Raw genomic sequence first — 17014 nt, forward strand, 5'->3', positions numbered from 1 at the left:
TATATGGGATCATTTCGTATATTAGCCCTTTACCACCCTTTTGAAGCATTTAAAATCTCTTAATAGTTCCAGTACAGCTACTGTTTACTGCCAAAATGGCGACGGCAACAAAATTCTCGTCCGTGATACGTCACCTGTCAATGTCTTGCGCGTGTCCGCCCAAGTACTCCGTCACTTCCTTGTTTACTCTCGTGTCAGTCTCAGCCCGGTGGAGATAAAGTTAGCTTAATGAGCTTTGTTCGTATTACAGAAATCTAAAACTAACGGAACTGCGCAGATAAACATCAGAGTGTCTGAGCGGCTTCTTTCCGCTCTCTGTCGTTATCTGCCCGTTATCTGAGCTGAGCTCCGGAGAGCGGCCATGATGTCGTCGAGCTACAGCGCCAAGGAGGAGGACGGGCCGCACTCCGGGTCCGCCACCTCCGGAGCCGCCGCCGCGGGGAAGAGCAAGAAACCAGACAACACCGCTTTCAAACAGCAGCGCTTGCCCGCTTGGCAGCCCATCCTCACCGCCGGCACCGTGCTGCCTGCCTTCTTCATCATTGGCCTCATATTCATCCCCATAGGCATCGGCCTCTTCGTCACCTCCAACAACATCAAAGAGTTCGAAGTAAGATACTATTTATGAAACGGACTCATTTATTAGCAAAACTTGTTTATATAATTCAAAATTAATTTTGAATTAAAAACAAATATTTCAGTTGAAGTTAAATATACCCTGAATTTCACGGATAACGTTTGTGCAGTTTTATGTACAAAAACGATTAAAAATGATAATTTCTCACTCCAGTCATATACTGAACAAAAACTATACATCAAATCAAGTCATATCGAATCATATTTATTTATAAAGCGCCTTTTACAACTAACGTTGTCACAAATCAGCTTCACATAGTTAGTGTCAGAACAGAACATTTAAATCAAAGTCCAATGCGAACAAGCCAAAGGCGACAGCTGGTCAGGTTTGGTTTAGGCCACAGGAGAATCCAGCAAACAATCTTCCATCAGTTGTCCACCATATTCACAGTTAGTTTGGTTAAGTGCAGTAGAAAAGTAGATGTGAATATTTTCAATAATGTAGTGACAGATCTGACTGGGAAACCAGAAGGAACACAGACATACACACAACGTTATTGTTTTTGCTCCCATTTTTCATGAGCTGACCTAAAAGATCTAAGAATTTTACTGTGTACACAACAGGCCTTCTCTCAAATATTGTTCATAAATTTGTCTAAATCTGTGTTAGTGAGCACTTCTTCTTTGCCGAGATTATCCATCCACCTCACAAGTGTGGCTTATCAAGATGCAGAGTGGTCAGAAAACCAGTCAATATCTGGAGTGACCACCATTTGCCTCACGCAGTTCATAGAGTTCCCATCTCCTTCGCATAGAGTTGATCTGGTTGTTGATTGTCTGTGGAATTTTGGTCCACTTCTCTGCAATGTCTGTGCGAAGTTGCTTGTTATTGTCAGTAACTGGAACATGTTGTCATATACACTGATCCAGAGCATCCCAAACATGCTCAATGAGTGACAGGTCTGGTGAGTACGCTGACCATGCAAGAACTGGGATGTTTTCAGCTTCCAGGAATTGTGCACAGATCCTTGCAACATGGGTCCGGGCATTATCATGCTGCGGTTTCACATGGTCTGCGGTTGTGAGGACGGTTAGATGTACTGCCAAATTCTGTAAAACGCTTTTTGAGATGGCTTATGGTAGAGAAATGAACATTCAATTCAGGGGCAACAGCTCTGGTGGATCCTGTAGTCCGCATGCCAATTGCACACTCCCTCAAAACTTTAAACATCTGTGGGATTGTACTGTGTGATAAAACTGCAGATTTTAGAGTGGCCAGCCTAAGGCGCACGTATGCAATAATCATGCCGTCTAATCAGCATCTTGATATCCACACCTGTGAGGTGGATGGATTATCTCGGCAAAGGTGAAGTGCTCACTATCTAACACAGATTTAGACCAATTTGTGCACAATATTTGAGAGGCCTTTTGTGTACATAGGAAAAGTCTTTGAGGTCAGCTCATGAAAAATAAAAGTGTTGCGTTTATATTTTTGTTCATTATAGATGTATAACTACACCTTCACCCTCATTCAGTAAACACTGATCTAAAAAAAAGTAATATAATAAATAATAAACAAGAAAATTGTACATTGCAATTGTCACTCTGACCAGGATGATGCACTTAGAGAATATGAAATAATTACCGTTATCTAGTTCCTTTCAATTAATCAGACTGCCATTGTTAATATGATTTTATGATGTATGAAAATAATCTCTTTGTATCTGATTAAAATGAATAAAGTCCAGTCTGTAACAGTCCTCATAATTTTCACATGAATTGGCAGAAATAAATTCTATGGGCTGAATAGAAGTTTATATGTAAATGTGTTAGATTTTGTAACATAATACAAATAATTAATCAGAAATTGGCCTGTTTTTGCAAATTTCCATATGAATGCAAACACTACATTTTAGAATTTAACAAAGTGAATTTTTTTTTTTTAGTAACTCTAGGCACTTCTGGTATAGAGGATAACAAGACTGACAACCAAACCATTGTTTGCCTTCTTGCCCAGTACAAATAACATCATGTCATCTCGTTATAATTTTACCTCTGTTTTGTTGTAGATTGATTACACTGCTCTTGATAGTAGCAGCCCATGCTACAAATGCTTATCGCCCTTCAGCTCGACCAATTCCTGCAGTTGCTCTGTGCCTTTCTCCCTTGAACACCCATTTGAGGTACTGTGGAAGCATTTTGCAGTCATGGAAGTGATAATTAAATTGACAGCCAAGCAGTTTATTTATGGCTGGGTGTATTTAGTCACTATTCCATTCCTCTTAATCAATAAATACAGCCATTAAAGCCTTGGCCTTAGCTTTCATTTATTTATCAATTGCATTTAAAGGAATGCTATGTGATAACTGGCTTTTTTGTCTCCTGGGCTCTTGTTGCTGAGTGTTATTCATGTTTACAGTCTTTAAATCAAGTGTATGAAGTGATTTTAGTGTAAACAGAATTTGAAATTTGCTATCTCTCTCTCACACACACACACACACACACACATTCACACAAACACCTGAGTTGAGGGAAATTCTATTGCAAAGTGTATTCTAATGTTTTAAAGAAGTAACCCCATAGAGCAGTAAGAGAGGGGCTATAATTCCTATTACAGATTGGAGGAGCATCACAATCATTTTAAAGCTGCCATTGTAAGGTACTAATATTACAAAGTGTTCCATTTAAGTTACTGGAACTCATCACCCTCAGGTTTCGAAGTTTAACCTATGAACCTTATTTGCATGAACATATCGGATTAAACTAGATCCATCAGTAGAGATGGATTGTTGTAGAGATGGGGACCAGAACATTTTGGCAGGCCTGAGCACTGTGAGTTGTATGTTTATTTATCATATGCTCTTTTGTCCTAGGGGAATGTTTTTATGTACTATGGCCTGTCTAACTTCTATCAGAACCACAGACGTTATGTCAAGTCAAGGGATGACAGTCAGTTGAATGGAGATAAAAGCTCTTTGACTGTGAGTAGATGCATTTGTTGTGTTTTACTATGCAACTAATATCCACATACTGAATTTGTATGCATTTATATATATATATTTCTGTTTGTTTTTGAACTGGAACAGAATCCTAGCAAAGAATGTGAGCCATACCGCATGAGTGACAAGAAGGCTATAGCACCATGTGGCGCTATTGCCAACAGTCTCTTTAATGGTAATATAAAAAAAACCACCTTGATATATAGATATATATTTGCAACACTGTATCCTACTATTGAAAATCTAAGATTGTTTCTAAGATCTTATAACACCTGCTGCATTTTCAGACACTTTGGAACTGTACTACATTTACCCGAATGGTACCAGAACTCTTATTCCCCTTGTGAAGAAGGGAATTGCTTGGTGGACTGACAAGCATGTCAAGTTCAGGAATCCTGCAGGAAGTGACAACCTCACAGCGGTATTCAAAGGTATTCTGAACAGCCTTCAAATATATATATATATATATATATATATATATATTGATGGTTCCTGCATGGATTCTGAATCTGAAAATGGAATTGGGACATTGTGAGGTCCCACTGCACGGAAACACTCACATTTCTTAGCCTTTTTAACCAAATTAAACTAAATGGCTAATGAAATGCAATTAGTTGAGGTTTGTATTTATTTTTTATTATTAATCACAGTTGTCTATGAATGAATGTCTATTTATGAGATAGATTAAAACTTTTTTTTTATATATATTTGAAAGCCTTTTTTTTCTTCAAATTTCTGATGAGTTAGAGGATGGAACATGTCTTTTCAGATAATTCTAAACCTATCAACTGGCACAAGCCTGTCTATGAGCTAGATCCCACTGATCCTGACAACAATGGTTTCATCAATGAGGACTTCATTGTGTGGATGAGGACAGCTGCACTGCCCACCTTCAGAAAACTGTACCGAATCATCCAGAAGAACAAGGACAGTCTGACTCCAACACTGCCCCGTGGGAACTATACTCTTGAAATTGCTTACAGTATCCTTCCAGACAATGCTACAACCATGGAAACTGTATTTAGGTGTTAAGGGAATATGCTGCACATTAGTTAATGTTTATGATGTTATATTTATATAAAGGACTACTTCAGATGGTCATTTACACTTTACAAATATTATTATTATTTGGTAAATCAATAAATGCTAAATTAAGTCCTGTATATGTGGTTCATCGGATAGTAAAGAAATAAAAGACTAATCTAGATTTATAAATAGTACAATCTGTAAAGTATAAAAAAAAACAATATAATAACATGGAAAATGTAACAGTATTGGTCCTTAATCATATAAATCCAGACTATCCAGTTCAGAGCTTTGATGGACGCAAACGCATGATCCTCAGCACAATCTCTTGGATGGGTGGGAAGAACCCATTCCTGGGCATTGCCTACATCACAGTGGGTTCTGTCTGCTTTTTCCTGGGTGTAGTCCTACTGGTAATACACCACAAATATGGTAACCGCAGCAACAATGCTGACATCCCCAACTAGAGCCTCAAGACTGCTGCTGTTTCTGTGTTGGACCTGCTTACTTGCATCACATGCTAGATGATCCTGTGCTCATAGACCATAGTGCTAAAGGAAAATATTTCTATTTTATGTATAAGCACTGGTATTTAAGTGACTGAATTGTTGATTAAGTATTATTGTTCTGCTCTAAGGCTGTATTGCAGAACTGTGAAGCTCCTCTTTAATATTCTCTTCAGATTTTTATTGAAATAATATATATTGATGGAACGTTTAGAAGTGCAGAAGGAGCTTTGAATTCCGCAATTCTGCAAATTGGTGCTGAGACATTTGAAGTTAAGGGTTTTATCATTTAGTCATAATGGATTCGTGACACTGTGTTCAAGGGATATGAATGTCATTTCATCTTTTTATTTACAAAAATGTGTATTCTGAACCTGTTGATGTGTTTCCAGTTCATTTTGCTGGCTGTAATTATACTGAGGAATTTGAGAGGGTGTTGCAGAAAATATTCACCTATCCGCAGCAGTGTGCATGTAAATTGTTTAAACAAAAGCTTTTGTACATCAAATCAATATACCTTTGAGATTACTGCATTATGCTTACAATTTGTGGATCTGTGGGTGGAATCCATTTGAAATGCCAACTTGGGAATGAAGAATGTTTATGAACACAATGAGCTGCTTGGTTATGCATGTAGAATATCTCTTACTTAAAGAAATGCAGTGATTCTTAAACCTGTCCCTGTCCTGTCCTTGACCAAAGGTATGCCATTGTCACATCAGTTTATAAACTATTTAACAGTGTTAGCATTCATGGCTGTATGTTTGGCTTTTGCTAGCTTTACTGGCATTGTAATTGTCTGATGGAGAAGTGCTTGCATGGACATGTTATTAGGCTTTGTGTTCCTTGGAAGTTCACTTCTTTAAAGTCTTTAGGTGTGCTCTAGTAGCATTTGAATGTTGGAAACTATCACTTTTACAAATAATTATCCATTTTCCGAGCTATTATTATACAATTCTAGTTATTTACAAATCTATTAAATTATTTGGAAGATATGTGTTTATTTCAGCTTTTATTTTGCTTGTCTTCTACAGGCAAATCTGTGCTTCCATTTACAAAATTCCACTCAATGCATTATGGAGGCATTGTCACTTAGTTATTTTTCTCTGTTCAAGTGAGAATAGACACATGATGAATTTTATTTTTCAACCTAAGGGCAGTGTCTGAAAAATATTCAAGCATCATGCAGTATTCTAAAAATTTGGCAGTTCACATAAAACATATGTTGTGCAAAGTTTTGTGCACAGGTTCAATTAATGCAGTCAAATGGTCCTACATTCCTGGAGTGACCCATGTTAATGCACTGGACCAAAGTAATTATATTTAACTATATATATAATGTTTTTTTTCTGTCTAGTGTAAGGGCTAAGCATGTGTATACATATTTCTTTTGTTGCAGTTATTTCTCACATGCTACTGTGATCTCTAGGCCCCAAAACATGGCCTGGCTTGCATAAGGCCTTAGCATACTTCTTGCGGAGTTCAATTTCAGAGAAAATGAACAACTGCACATGTCAAGCAGAAGCTCCGCTTGCTGGGTTGTGTGGTAGCTGGACAAACTCCATGGACGAATGCAACATATGACAATACCTGTGAATGTCCAACAGGCAAAACAAAATGGAAGAAAATGTGCAAGGTTTAAACTCACAAAAGTGCTTTCAGCTTCAAACAACACTTGCTAACGTGTCCGCAAGAAATATGCTGAGGCTTGTAGGTAACAGTTGTAGATATTTTGTGATTTTGTAGGCTTTTCTGGGAAATGCCACCTAAAACTGTATATCACTGTCCTTTTTCCTCTGTATACATACTCTTAAAATAAAGCAACCAGGGCTTAAGTTTTTGCTTCCATCTCCCATAAATAAAACCAGCCTCGGTCAAAGTCGCAAATATATGTTGAATTTATCCAAATGTCTGACTTGTGCAACATTCATTCATTCATTCATTATCATGGTCGGTTTTATTTAAATTGTCACATCCAGTTTAAATGAATCAGGTGCACAAATATGGCATAATTTAATGTGGACCGGGTAAATGCAAACAAGAATTTGGAAAATAACTACTTAAATGGTAAGGACTCCATTAAGGTTAGTAAATAAAGAAAGTCCAAAATAGGCCTTGTCAACTTTTTTTTTTTTTTTTTTTTTACTTTTTGTTCCCCCGTAATGGGTGCAGCAGTTAAGTGCTGGTGCCTTCAGTATTTAAGGTGTGAAAGAAAAATCAAACAAAAAGCAATGAAAAGGAATAAGAGCTGCTACCCACTGATATTAGTAGAGTGCTGTAATAGTGTATTACACGAGCCCCATGAGCCAAAATCACAAATCTTACCCATAAAAAAATAAATAAACCCCCCTAGGCTAAACTAATAAGTATACATATCAAATGGCCTCAATAAAAGTCACAAGTTATATGTTGAATTATTCCAAATAACTGACCTGAGCAACATACATTCATTCATTGTCTGCAACCACCCATCGAGTTCAGGGTTGCAGTGGGCCCGGAGCCCACCCGGAATAATCGGGTGCAAGGTGAGAACACACCCCAAGGGGTGCCAGTCTTTCACAGGGTGACACACACTTTTGAGTCGCCAGTCCACCTTCCAACGTGTATTTTTAGACCATTTGAGGAAAGCCACGTAGACATGGAGAGAACACATCAAACTCCTCATTGACAGTCACCCAGAGTGGGACTTGGACACACTACCTGCTGCACCACTGTGCCACCTCCTAAGTAACATAACTTAATTATTAAATTAGTAAAAAAACATATGGCATAGATGTTATATAAAGTCGCCTTTCAAACGATTTTGCATTATTTTTGTCATTCAGTATTGAGCATACAATACGTAACACCAATATATATATATATAATTTTTATTTTTATTTTTTTTTTTTAACTGGTCCCAGGAATTGAACTGGCGACCCTCTGCCATCAAACGTGCTTACACTCAAGTAAAAAAAATAATAAAAGCCACACACTCTCTCTATCTCAAGGCCATGGCTGCCCTCAAAAGCTCCTGAGAAAGAGTATTGGTAAGTAAAACCACTTCTGCCTGTGCTCGTCTTTATGGGCACTTAATTCAGACTACAAAACACAAGTGTGGATTTTGGAAGTCTTTTTCTTGACCTGTGATGGATGTGTTAGTAACAATCCCGCTGATCGCCTGTAGGTGGAGACACCTGCACAAGCACAGAAACAGCGGAAGTGCTCTCCGCCGGATTAAGAATTCGAGGAAGTTATTCTGAAGTGTCCTTGTGCTGCTGCTGTGTGACTCTGTTTGAGCTCTTCATCATGTTCAGACACATCGCGGTGAGTGCTGTATATTTTTTTCTCAGTATGTAATGTATTAAGTGTGTCAGTTTGGTTATATCTACACTTTGTTTCAGTGCTAAGGCAAAACCAGCGCGACCTCCACTGCTCAACCTCAGCTAACGGCTAAAGCTATTAGTGCTAACTCAAACATTCAGATAGGTTTTCTTGGATTATAACTACAAACTCTTTTTTTAAACGTGCTGCACTATATATTTATGCTAAAGCGTGACAAACTTCCACGTGAACTATGGCTTTTTTTCTTCTTAACTTGCTTGCCTTGGTACTTTCACTTCCAGGCAGGCTGTCTGCTGACTTTGAAAAGGTAATAGCTTTGGAAAACGATTCAGTAAGACGTTTATTTCTCACTAAGGAGTGCCCGTGACACATCATTGTATCCCTATGTCTCATTACTAATGTGTGAACGTCAACTATTGTATGTACTGTTTAGTTTTAATACATCGATACTCTTACTACAATACCCACCATGCAACGCGAGAATACGTCACACTGTTGGTCGATCTTAAATGTCTCCGTGCTCCCTATGTGCGCTATGCAGAGAAAAGCGTTATAAAGCACGGTTTCATTAATCGCACTGACAGATTGCTCTCAGAGTAATGTAGATTAAATCTTCCTAAAACACTTTTAGATTGCTTTTGTAATGTTTAGCTGTAGAGTTATAAAAGTGAGTATGGGTTCAGTTGGTCCAAGTTTTTCCAAGCTCTCGACGCCTTGAAAATGTACATTTCGAAACGGGTGTTAGGGCTGACAGAGTGAATTGGAATATGACCTTAGTCTATTTTTTATGATCTTAATATAAGTCTATTTCTGTTCACACTTTATTTAACCAACTCATTGTTTTACCTATGTCCCAGCCCACTCTGCTTACCAGCAGCCACAACATTTGTTAGCATATATAATTGAACATTTAACCATTAAGATTGCTGTGGCCATTTATGATCTGATCAACGACCAACTACCCTTTAACAGCTAAGGTTATTAATTGGGCCCAGCACATTTCCTGCATCTGTACTCAAAACACCAACTACATTGCTTGCTCTTCACGGGATTCATCAGGTGGGCACACAATCTCATCTGTATTTAGGTAAATTAAACCCATGACCCCTCTGGAAGACTCAGCAGTCAGGTCTGGTATTCTATATCACTAGATCAACCCCCATCCAAGCTAGTTTTAAAGCTCTATCATACTCATACAGTACCAGTCAAAAGTTTGCACACATCTTCTTATTAGTCATTGGTGCAATAGGGCACAACCCAAGTTATGGTCTCAAACACATTAAGAAGGTGAGCATTTCAACAAATTAATTCTTGACAAGGCCACAGCTGTTCACTGGAAACCATTCCAGGTGACAACCTCATGAAGCTGATAGTGAGAACACCAAAAGTGTGCAAAGCCGTCATGAAAGCAAAAGGAAGCTGCTTTGAAGAATCTAAAGTATATTTGTTAACTAAATAATTGCATGTGTGTTCCTTTAAATTTTCAGTATTTATTTACAATGTAGAAAATAATAAAAAAGTAAAACTGTTGAATGAGATTTTTTGTAAAATTTTGACCGAGTGTACATTCACAATATTTGGAAAATGGACCAAAACAAAGGACTAGCCCCTTCAGCTACTTCAGATCACTCCTTCACATCTACCGTAGCTACATGCATCCTCAGATAGAACTGTTAACTCAATAAAATAAACTCTTTACTTTCTAGATACTTGTATCATATAAGGGATATTATTCAATGCATTGTAATGCCTTAAATTTCATAAATAAACAGACTGGATAATCAGTTTCCTGGTATTAACCCTATATAGCAGTTGATTCGAATATATCTAACCTGTTATCTCCCCTTGTGATTATCAGGCTGTGAGGCAGGTGTGCAGTCGAACCTTCTCCAGCAGTGTTCACAGGCAGGTTGAAAACAAAGTCCCAGCCAAGCAGAAGTTGTTTCAGGTAAGCGAAGTGACTGTGATTACTCATCCTTTAATATTGCACTTAATCAATATACTAGATGCTCATTGATTCATTGCAGTGGTGCGCCTAGAGAGGAACATATGACCATTTCTTTATTAGTGTATTATTATCATGTATGATGCCTCAGTTAGCCAAGGCGTGATCTATAATTGGGGAGCCTAGTTAGACTTCTTAGACATGCATTATATGATTTACCATATTTGAGAGTGCCACAGAGAATAAATAGGTGGTAAATAAAAAATATGTATTAAATTATAGGAAACTATTATAAAATATTCTGGTTCTGAAATATGTTTTCAGTGTAGAATTATTACATATGGTCTCGTGTTTTTATTACAAACTGTTATTAAAGTTGATGTATCGGGGAAAAAAGAATATCCTTGCTTTTATGATATGTAGTTTTTTTAATGGAGCATAATATACATTAACCAACCATATTAGTTATATTTTACATATCTCAGTCTTAAATGTCCAGTAACAAATCAACCTGTTCTAAGATATAAGGTCAAAAAGAACTATGCAGATGTCCCAAGTTGACCTCATTTCATGTTTTGTATTTGAAATTGCTCTTTGAAAGAGTGCATAATAATCTACCTTATGAAGAACAATGTCTTAACAGGCTTTTAATAGAGATGTATAATGTGGGCCTCTAGATGATAAATGTTATAGTTAAAGTTCAGGTTCCACTTTGTTTCCAGTGCCTTTTAATGATTTGTTTTTTGTGTGTGTTTTTCCTTTTTTATAGGAACTCAGATAAGTAAATAGTGCTGGAATTTGCTTGTAGGGGTTTCACTTGTAGAGTGGGCTGAATTTACTAATTTTGCATGTGTTGTGGTTCTCAAAAAGCAAAACAAATAATTTATTCAGCCAGAAGCTTCACTCACTGGCCTATAACTACAGTAAAATGTTGTGCTGACACATGCTGCTTCTTTAGCTAATTTGTGTATTTGCTTTGCGGTAGCAAAAGGAATCATTATAAATGAATTAAAATCAGTAAGTAACAGGGCTCAGTGAATCAGAAGTTGTGATTGTGGAATCTCTGTCAACAGTAGAAAACATTGATTGCAAAATTAAAAACCCCAGGCATGCTGTCTTAAGCATTTTGTGAGAAAAGCGTCTGGATATAAGATAAAGATCCATGCCGTGTTTTTTTATTTATTTATTTATTTTTTTGGTACTATTTCTGGCAAGTAATATGGAATCACCCACTTGGTTTTTCACCCAAATTTTTGACTTCATAACAAATAAACAAATCACAGACATATAAAGCAAAGCAATTTTGTTCATTATCTGTGTATTTATTATTTTTATATTTCTGTAACTTGTTACATTAGATTTTAGCAAGTATTGTATGTATGTTTGTATGGTTACATAATTTTGATGTGGAAGTATCACAAATCAATATTTGTGTGATACTTCCACAAGTATCACACAAGGGGGCAGTGTTTGGCGGGGGGGGGGAGACACACCCCTGTGAACATACAATAAATGCTCTTTGGTTTTCCAGGAGGACAATGGTATTCCTGTTCACTTGAAAGGAGGTGCCAAAGATGCTCTGTTGTACCGGGCAACAATGGCCCTTACAGTCTTTGGTGAGTTGTAGAATATCGTTTAATGTTGTATGTAGTCTATAATAGTTTGTGTTCAGTTCATCATGAAAGGAGATGGTCATCATAAATAAAATGTAGCATTAAATAGATATTGGATTCTCAAAGTCCCCATTAATTCGATTCCATATTACATTTTGATTCAGGGTGCTATATTGCAATTATCTCTGTATTTGTATTTAATCTGCTTGTGCTGAACTAGTAATGTTTTCAAAAGAGTCAATATTAAGTGATAAATGTACATAGTAAGTTTTCATATTGCTTCTCTTTATTTTAAATAATATTATTGTAATTATTTCTCGCTTTACAGGAAGTGGATTCGTTCTATACAAGTTGTTTGAAGCAGCGATGCCCAAGAAGAAGGAATAAAGATGCCCTATTTTTGCATATATCAAGCAGCCCTTATCCAGTTGTGAAGATTTGTCTTTTTTGAGTACATGGGATCAATATTTATTGATTGTTCTGTGGATAAATCATATGTAATAAAATGTCCACTTTACCTGTATTGCGTGGGATGTTTAATTTTTATTGTTATTATTATTATTAGTGTTATGGCTTAGGATGGATGACCTGCACTTTGACCTTTTTATTTTGTGTGTGACCTGCTGTTGGGGCTGTACAGGTGCTGATCATAAAATTAGAATATCATGAAAAAGTTGATTTACTTCAGTAATTCCATTCAAAAAGTGAAACTTCTATATTATACTCATTCATCACACACAGACTGATATATTTCAAGTGTTTATTTCTTTTAATTTGATGGTAATAACTGACAACTAATAAAAACCCCAAATTCAGAATCTCAGAAAATTAGAATATTGTGAAAAGGTTCAGTATTGAAGACACCTGGTGCCACACTCTAATCAGCGAATTAACTCAGAACACTTGCAAAGGCCTTTAAATGGTCTCTCAGTCTAGTTCTGTAGGCTACACAATCATGGAGAAGACTGCTGACTTCACAGTTGTCCAAAATATGACCATTGACACCTTACACAAGCAGGGCAAGAAACAAAAGGTCATTGCTAAAAGGCTGGCTGTTCACAGAGCTCTGTGTCCGAGCACATTAATAGAGACGCAAAGGGAAGAAAAAGATGTGGTAGAAAAAAGTGTGGTGATAACATCACCCTGGAGAGGATTGTGAAACAAAACCCATTGAAATATGTGGGGGAGATTCACAAAGACTGGACTGCAGCTGGAGTCAGTGCTTCAAGAACCACCAACACACAGACGTATGTAAGAGATGGGTTTCAGCTGTCGCATTCCTTGTGTCAGGTTACTCTTGAACAAGAGACAGCGTCAGAAGTGTCTTGCCTGGGCTAAGGACAAAAAGGACTGGGCGTCTGCTGATAGGTCCAAAGTTATGTTCTCTGATGAAAGTATATTTTTCATTTCCTTTGGAAATCAAGGTCCCAGGTCTGGAGGAGGAGAGGAGAGGAACAGAATCCACTTTGCTTGAGGTCCAGTGTAAAGTTTCTACAGTCAGTGATGGTTTGGGGTGCCATGTCATCTGCTGGTGTCCAAGGTCATCACAGCTGTCTACCAGGAAGTTTTAGAGCACTCCATGCTTCCTGCTGCTGACCAACTTTATGGAGACATGGATTTCATTTTCCAACAAGACTTGCACCTGCACACTGTGCCAAAGCTACCAGTATCTGGTTTTAATTGGCCAGCAAACTCCCCTGACCTTAACCCCATAGAAAGTCAATGGGTTATTGTGAAGAGGAAGATGCAATACACCAGACCCAACAATGCAGAAGAGCTGAAGGCCACTATCAGAGCAACTATCAGGGCTCTCATATAACACCTGAGCAGTGCCACAGACTGATCGACTCCACACCGCATTGCTGCAGTAATTCAGGCAAAAGGAGCCCCAACTAAGTATTGAGTGCTGTACATGTTCATACTTTTCAGTTGGCCAGCGTTTCTAAAAATCCTTTTTTTGATCTTAATATTCTAAAAAAAAATATTATTTTGGTCTTAAGTAATATTCAAATACTGAATTTGGGCTTTTCATTAGTTGTCAGTTATAATCATCAAATTAAAAGAAATAAACACTTGAGATATATCAGTCTCTGTGTAATTAATGAGTATAATATTAATTTTTCACTTTTTGAATGAAATTACTGAAATAAATCAACTTTTTCATGATATTTTAATTTTATGACCAGCACCTGTATATTAAATCACCTCTAACGGCCATTTTATTTGAAAGAAGGTTTGTGCACGTATACAATATGACCGTTAGGGGGCCTCAGTTGACTGCGAATGTAATTAATAATTTGCAAAGTTGCCGTATCGGCACCGTATTTGACACTTAATTTAGACTAAACCCGCTTCCATGTAGGCACATAAAACCTTGAGGATTTTCTATGGGTCTCCGGTAAAAAAGTATGTGGGGAACAGCCCCCTATTAAGTGGTAAGTTATGCTCAGATACCTCCCCCTTTCCTAAGAGATTTTCCCTTAAAGTCATGGGCAGCGGAGGCGCTTTCACTCCGAATCTCCGCCTGCTCTGAGAGGAGCTCCTCATGTTCACTTCTCTCCACCGCTCACCTACAGGTTAGGACCAGCTCTCTTCCTTTTGGTTTACGTTTTGTTTTTGGATCTCACTGTTAAATATTTTTGAAAGGCATTCCTCAAGAATAAATAAACATAAAAATATTTATGTTTATAACAAAATTTTGATCGTTTAAAATAAATGGTACAAATATGCCGACTTGTCTGCAATTCGGTTCAGTTTGGGTTTATTTTTTTATTTTAAGGGGGGAATTCAAGTGTAAACTTTAATGTATGTATCTGAAGATGAATTTAAATACAGCTCGAAGATTCCTTATGTTATTACCAATCATAATGTCAGGTAAAATGATGTATCGTTGTGTATAAGGGATTTATTTATTAATAAAATTCCTTGCTCCTGAAATTTAGGAATTGTGTTCTGAACATATTTTAAATGGTTGAATGTTCTGTTAATTCCTACTGCCCCACTAGGAGGCACTCTAGTACCTTTATACAAGAGAAGGCTGTGAGTTAGTAAAGCTGTTTCATTCATAAAAGTCATAAGGGTTAATAAGGCTTCATTTATTGAAGTATGTTTGTAACATTCTTATTTCCCAGGATCTAGATTGTGTAGCCTTTAAGAAAAAAAAGCTGTAAAAAATATCAAATATACCTCAATTTCATACCAACACTATTTTTTTTTATTTATTTGTTTTAACATTTGCAAACAAAGATTAAAAACCATGATTTCATGAATTAGGCACTGCAGTGCTGACACTATATATTTATTTATTTATTTTTAAATCACACATTTTCATCTACCCAGATCTTTAAACCTCAAAGTAATATAGTATTTTATTATTTAGTCTTTAAAATCATGCTCTTACCAAAGGACCCTAACTGGTATAGTGTGGTGTATTCTACATGGAAGACAATGACAATGCCCTTCATATATCTTTGCTTGTACACAAATTCTCACAGATTATAATTTTGTTATCAGATTTGTGGGTATAATATGAGCCTCCTTAAGAGCTGTCCTAATATATTTTATCACATTTCTGAGTTTAATAAGGGTGCTTCTTTTGTAGATTAATTCATGTGCTGCTGACTTTGGGTGTGAAAATGAAGATGAGGCTATTAGTGGCCGGTATGGCCGTCCTCACCCTTTTACTGAACACAGTAAAGGCTCAAGGTATGACCACCACAGCATCTCTCTCACTTTATCTGTACGTTATTCTTGTCTTTCTTTCTCGCTCTGCCTTTTAATTGCCTTTGAAGAAAATGTTGTTTTATTCTCATTTGTTTTTTCTCTAAAAGAAAAAATGACTTGATTTCAAGTGTAGTAGTTTAACTTTCATTAAACTCAGATCTTTATAAACCCCAAAGACATGTGGGGGCACAGTTATGTAACCAGCTGTGTAAAGCTTTCCTTTTTTTATTCCTCCCTATTTTTGTATTTGTTCCATACTGTTGAAATTTAAAAAGAAGAAAAAAAGTGATAAAGAATTTGTTTGTAAATGAGCAATGGCATAAATTAGATGAATAAAATAAGATTTTCAAGACTGGATAATGGAATTTATTTAATTTTTTTTAGAGCAGGTCACCAGTGATTTCAAATAAAAATGCTTCAGCATTGAGGCAATTTTGTTTTACTGGTAATTGTCTCCTCTTACAAGTCAGTTCTTGTTTAATGAGTTAGTGGAACAATCTGGGCTGGCTGCCACTGGCTGCCCAAAAGGACCTTTCACTAAAGACTGGTAAGGTTGAAAACTAATGCTCAACATAAATCCCTTTTTTTGTGTAACCTACTACTTAGGCTTACCATATAAGTGTAATTATTTTATTTTAAGAATAAAGTCTCATGTAAATCTGATTGCCATTTTTGTTAGAGTTAGTTTCATGTTTAATTAATATTTGTTTGTTTTTAGTTTGTTTGTTTGGTTAGTATTGGGGCACTGTTAAAAAATGAAGAACAGATATTTCATAACATTCTCCTTGACAAATCTAAACTAATACTTCCATGTGAATATACATTCACTTTTAGCAACAACTGTTCTAGTAAAAAAACAAATGACTCTCCTCCACCATATGACAGTGAGATGTTTTATCTAAAGATGAATGGGCAATTTAGGTTACCACATAGCAGCATTTAAGAGTAATGACAACTGTTTGAGTAGAAAATTATATGATGGAAAAAAATGTAAAATGGAGTTTGATTCATATCAAACGTCTGGATGGAAACCTTTTTTTTTTTTTTTTTTTTTTTTTTGGTGGGTATCCAATGTCTTCTCCCATGTATCTTTGCAAACAGAATGGAAAGATGTAATGGGAGAGGACTAAATTAGTCTTCAGACAGCACCAAGACAAAGAGCCTTTTAGGTTTCATTGCAGCCATTTTCAAATATGCTGAGTTGCAGGCCTTTTGGAAAGTTAATGTGCGGTAATGTTTAATGTCAGCACATGTCATGGAGTTACTTTGGCATCTGCTTGGCTGCTCCGGGAGCCTTTAGCC

At 36.7% G+C, this 17014-nt stretch overlaps 4 protein-coding genes across 5 annotated transcripts in view; 3 read left to right on the plus strand and 1 right to left on the minus strand.

The window, feature by feature from the left end:
- LOC136695660 (uncharacterized) overlaps positions 1 to 165 on the minus strand; it is a 30507-nt gene extending 30342 nt beyond the window's left edge. The window contains exon 1 of the mRNA XM_066669897.1: positions 135 to 165. The gene's annotated coding sequence lies outside the window, so the exon portion shown is untranslated. The remainder of the gene's footprint in view (positions 1 to 134) is intronic.
- Positions 161 to 6684, plus strand: tmem30aa (transmembrane protein 30Aa). Its single transcript, XM_066669903.1, has 7 exons — positions 161 to 610; positions 2646 to 2759; positions 3450 to 3557; positions 3663 to 3750; positions 3863 to 4006; positions 4345 to 4557; positions 4875 to 6684. Exons 1-7 carry the CDS (start codon positions 362 to 364, stop codon positions 5066 to 5068), a joined length of 1110 nt encoding a protein of 369 aa, XP_066526000.1. The 5' UTR covers positions 161 to 361; the 3' UTR covers positions 5069 to 6684.
- Positions 6685 to 8270: 1586 nt separating this feature from the next.
- On the plus strand, positions 8271 to 12504 carry cox7a2a (cytochrome c oxidase subunit 7A2a). The gene is made up of 4 exons (XM_066680791.1): positions 8271 to 8413; positions 10290 to 10379; positions 11908 to 11992; positions 12318 to 12504. Exons 1-4 carry the CDS (start codon positions 8396 to 8398, stop codon positions 12374 to 12376), a joined length of 252 nt encoding a protein of 83 aa, XP_066536888.1. The 5' UTR covers positions 8271 to 8395; the 3' UTR covers positions 12377 to 12504.
- A 2012-nt stretch (positions 12505 to 14516) lies between these two features.
- The window catches only part of col12a1a (collagen, type XII, alpha 1a), a 64095-nt gene continuing 61597 nt past the window's right edge, over positions 14517 to 17014 (plus strand). For both annotated transcript variants that reach the window (XM_066669942.1, XM_066669916.1), the window contains exons 1-2: positions 14517 to 14565; positions 15591 to 15694. In XM_066669942.1, the coding sequence (XP_066526039.1) occupies positions 15625 to 15694 (70 nt within the window). In that variant the 5' untranslated portion in view covers positions 14517 to 14565; positions 15591 to 15624. The remainder of the gene's footprint in view (positions 14566 to 15590; positions 15695 to 17014) is intronic.

This window comes from Hoplias malabaricus, chromosome 1 (assembly GCF_029633855.1).
Source record: "Hoplias malabaricus isolate fHopMal1 chromosome 1, fHopMal1.hap1, whole genome shotgun sequence".
NCBI lineage: Eukaryota > Metazoa > Chordata > Actinopteri > Characiformes > Erythrinidae > Hoplias > Hoplias malabaricus.

Coding starts and splice junctions, on each gene's coding strand:
- tmem30aa (XM_066669903.1), top strand. CDS start 362: ATGATGTCGTCGAGCTACAGCGCCAAGGAGGAGGACGGGCCGCACTCC. Junction 3,558..3,662: donor GAGATAAAAGCTCTTTGACT/GTGAGTAGATGC, acceptor GAACTGGAACAG/AATCCTAGCAAAGAATGTGA. Junction 3,751..3,862: donor TGCCAACAGTCTCTTTAATG/GTAATATAAAAA, acceptor CTGCATTTTCAG/ACACTTTGGAACTGTACTAC.
- cox7a2a (XM_066680791.1), top strand. Junction 10,380..11,907: donor CCAAGCAGAAGTTGTTTCAG/GTAAGCGAAGTG, acceptor TTGGTTTTCCAG/GAGGACAATGGTATTCCTGT. Junction 11,993..12,317: donor AATGGCCCTTACAGTCTTTG/GTGAGTTGTAGA, acceptor CTCGCTTTACAG/GAAGTGGATTCGTTCTATAC.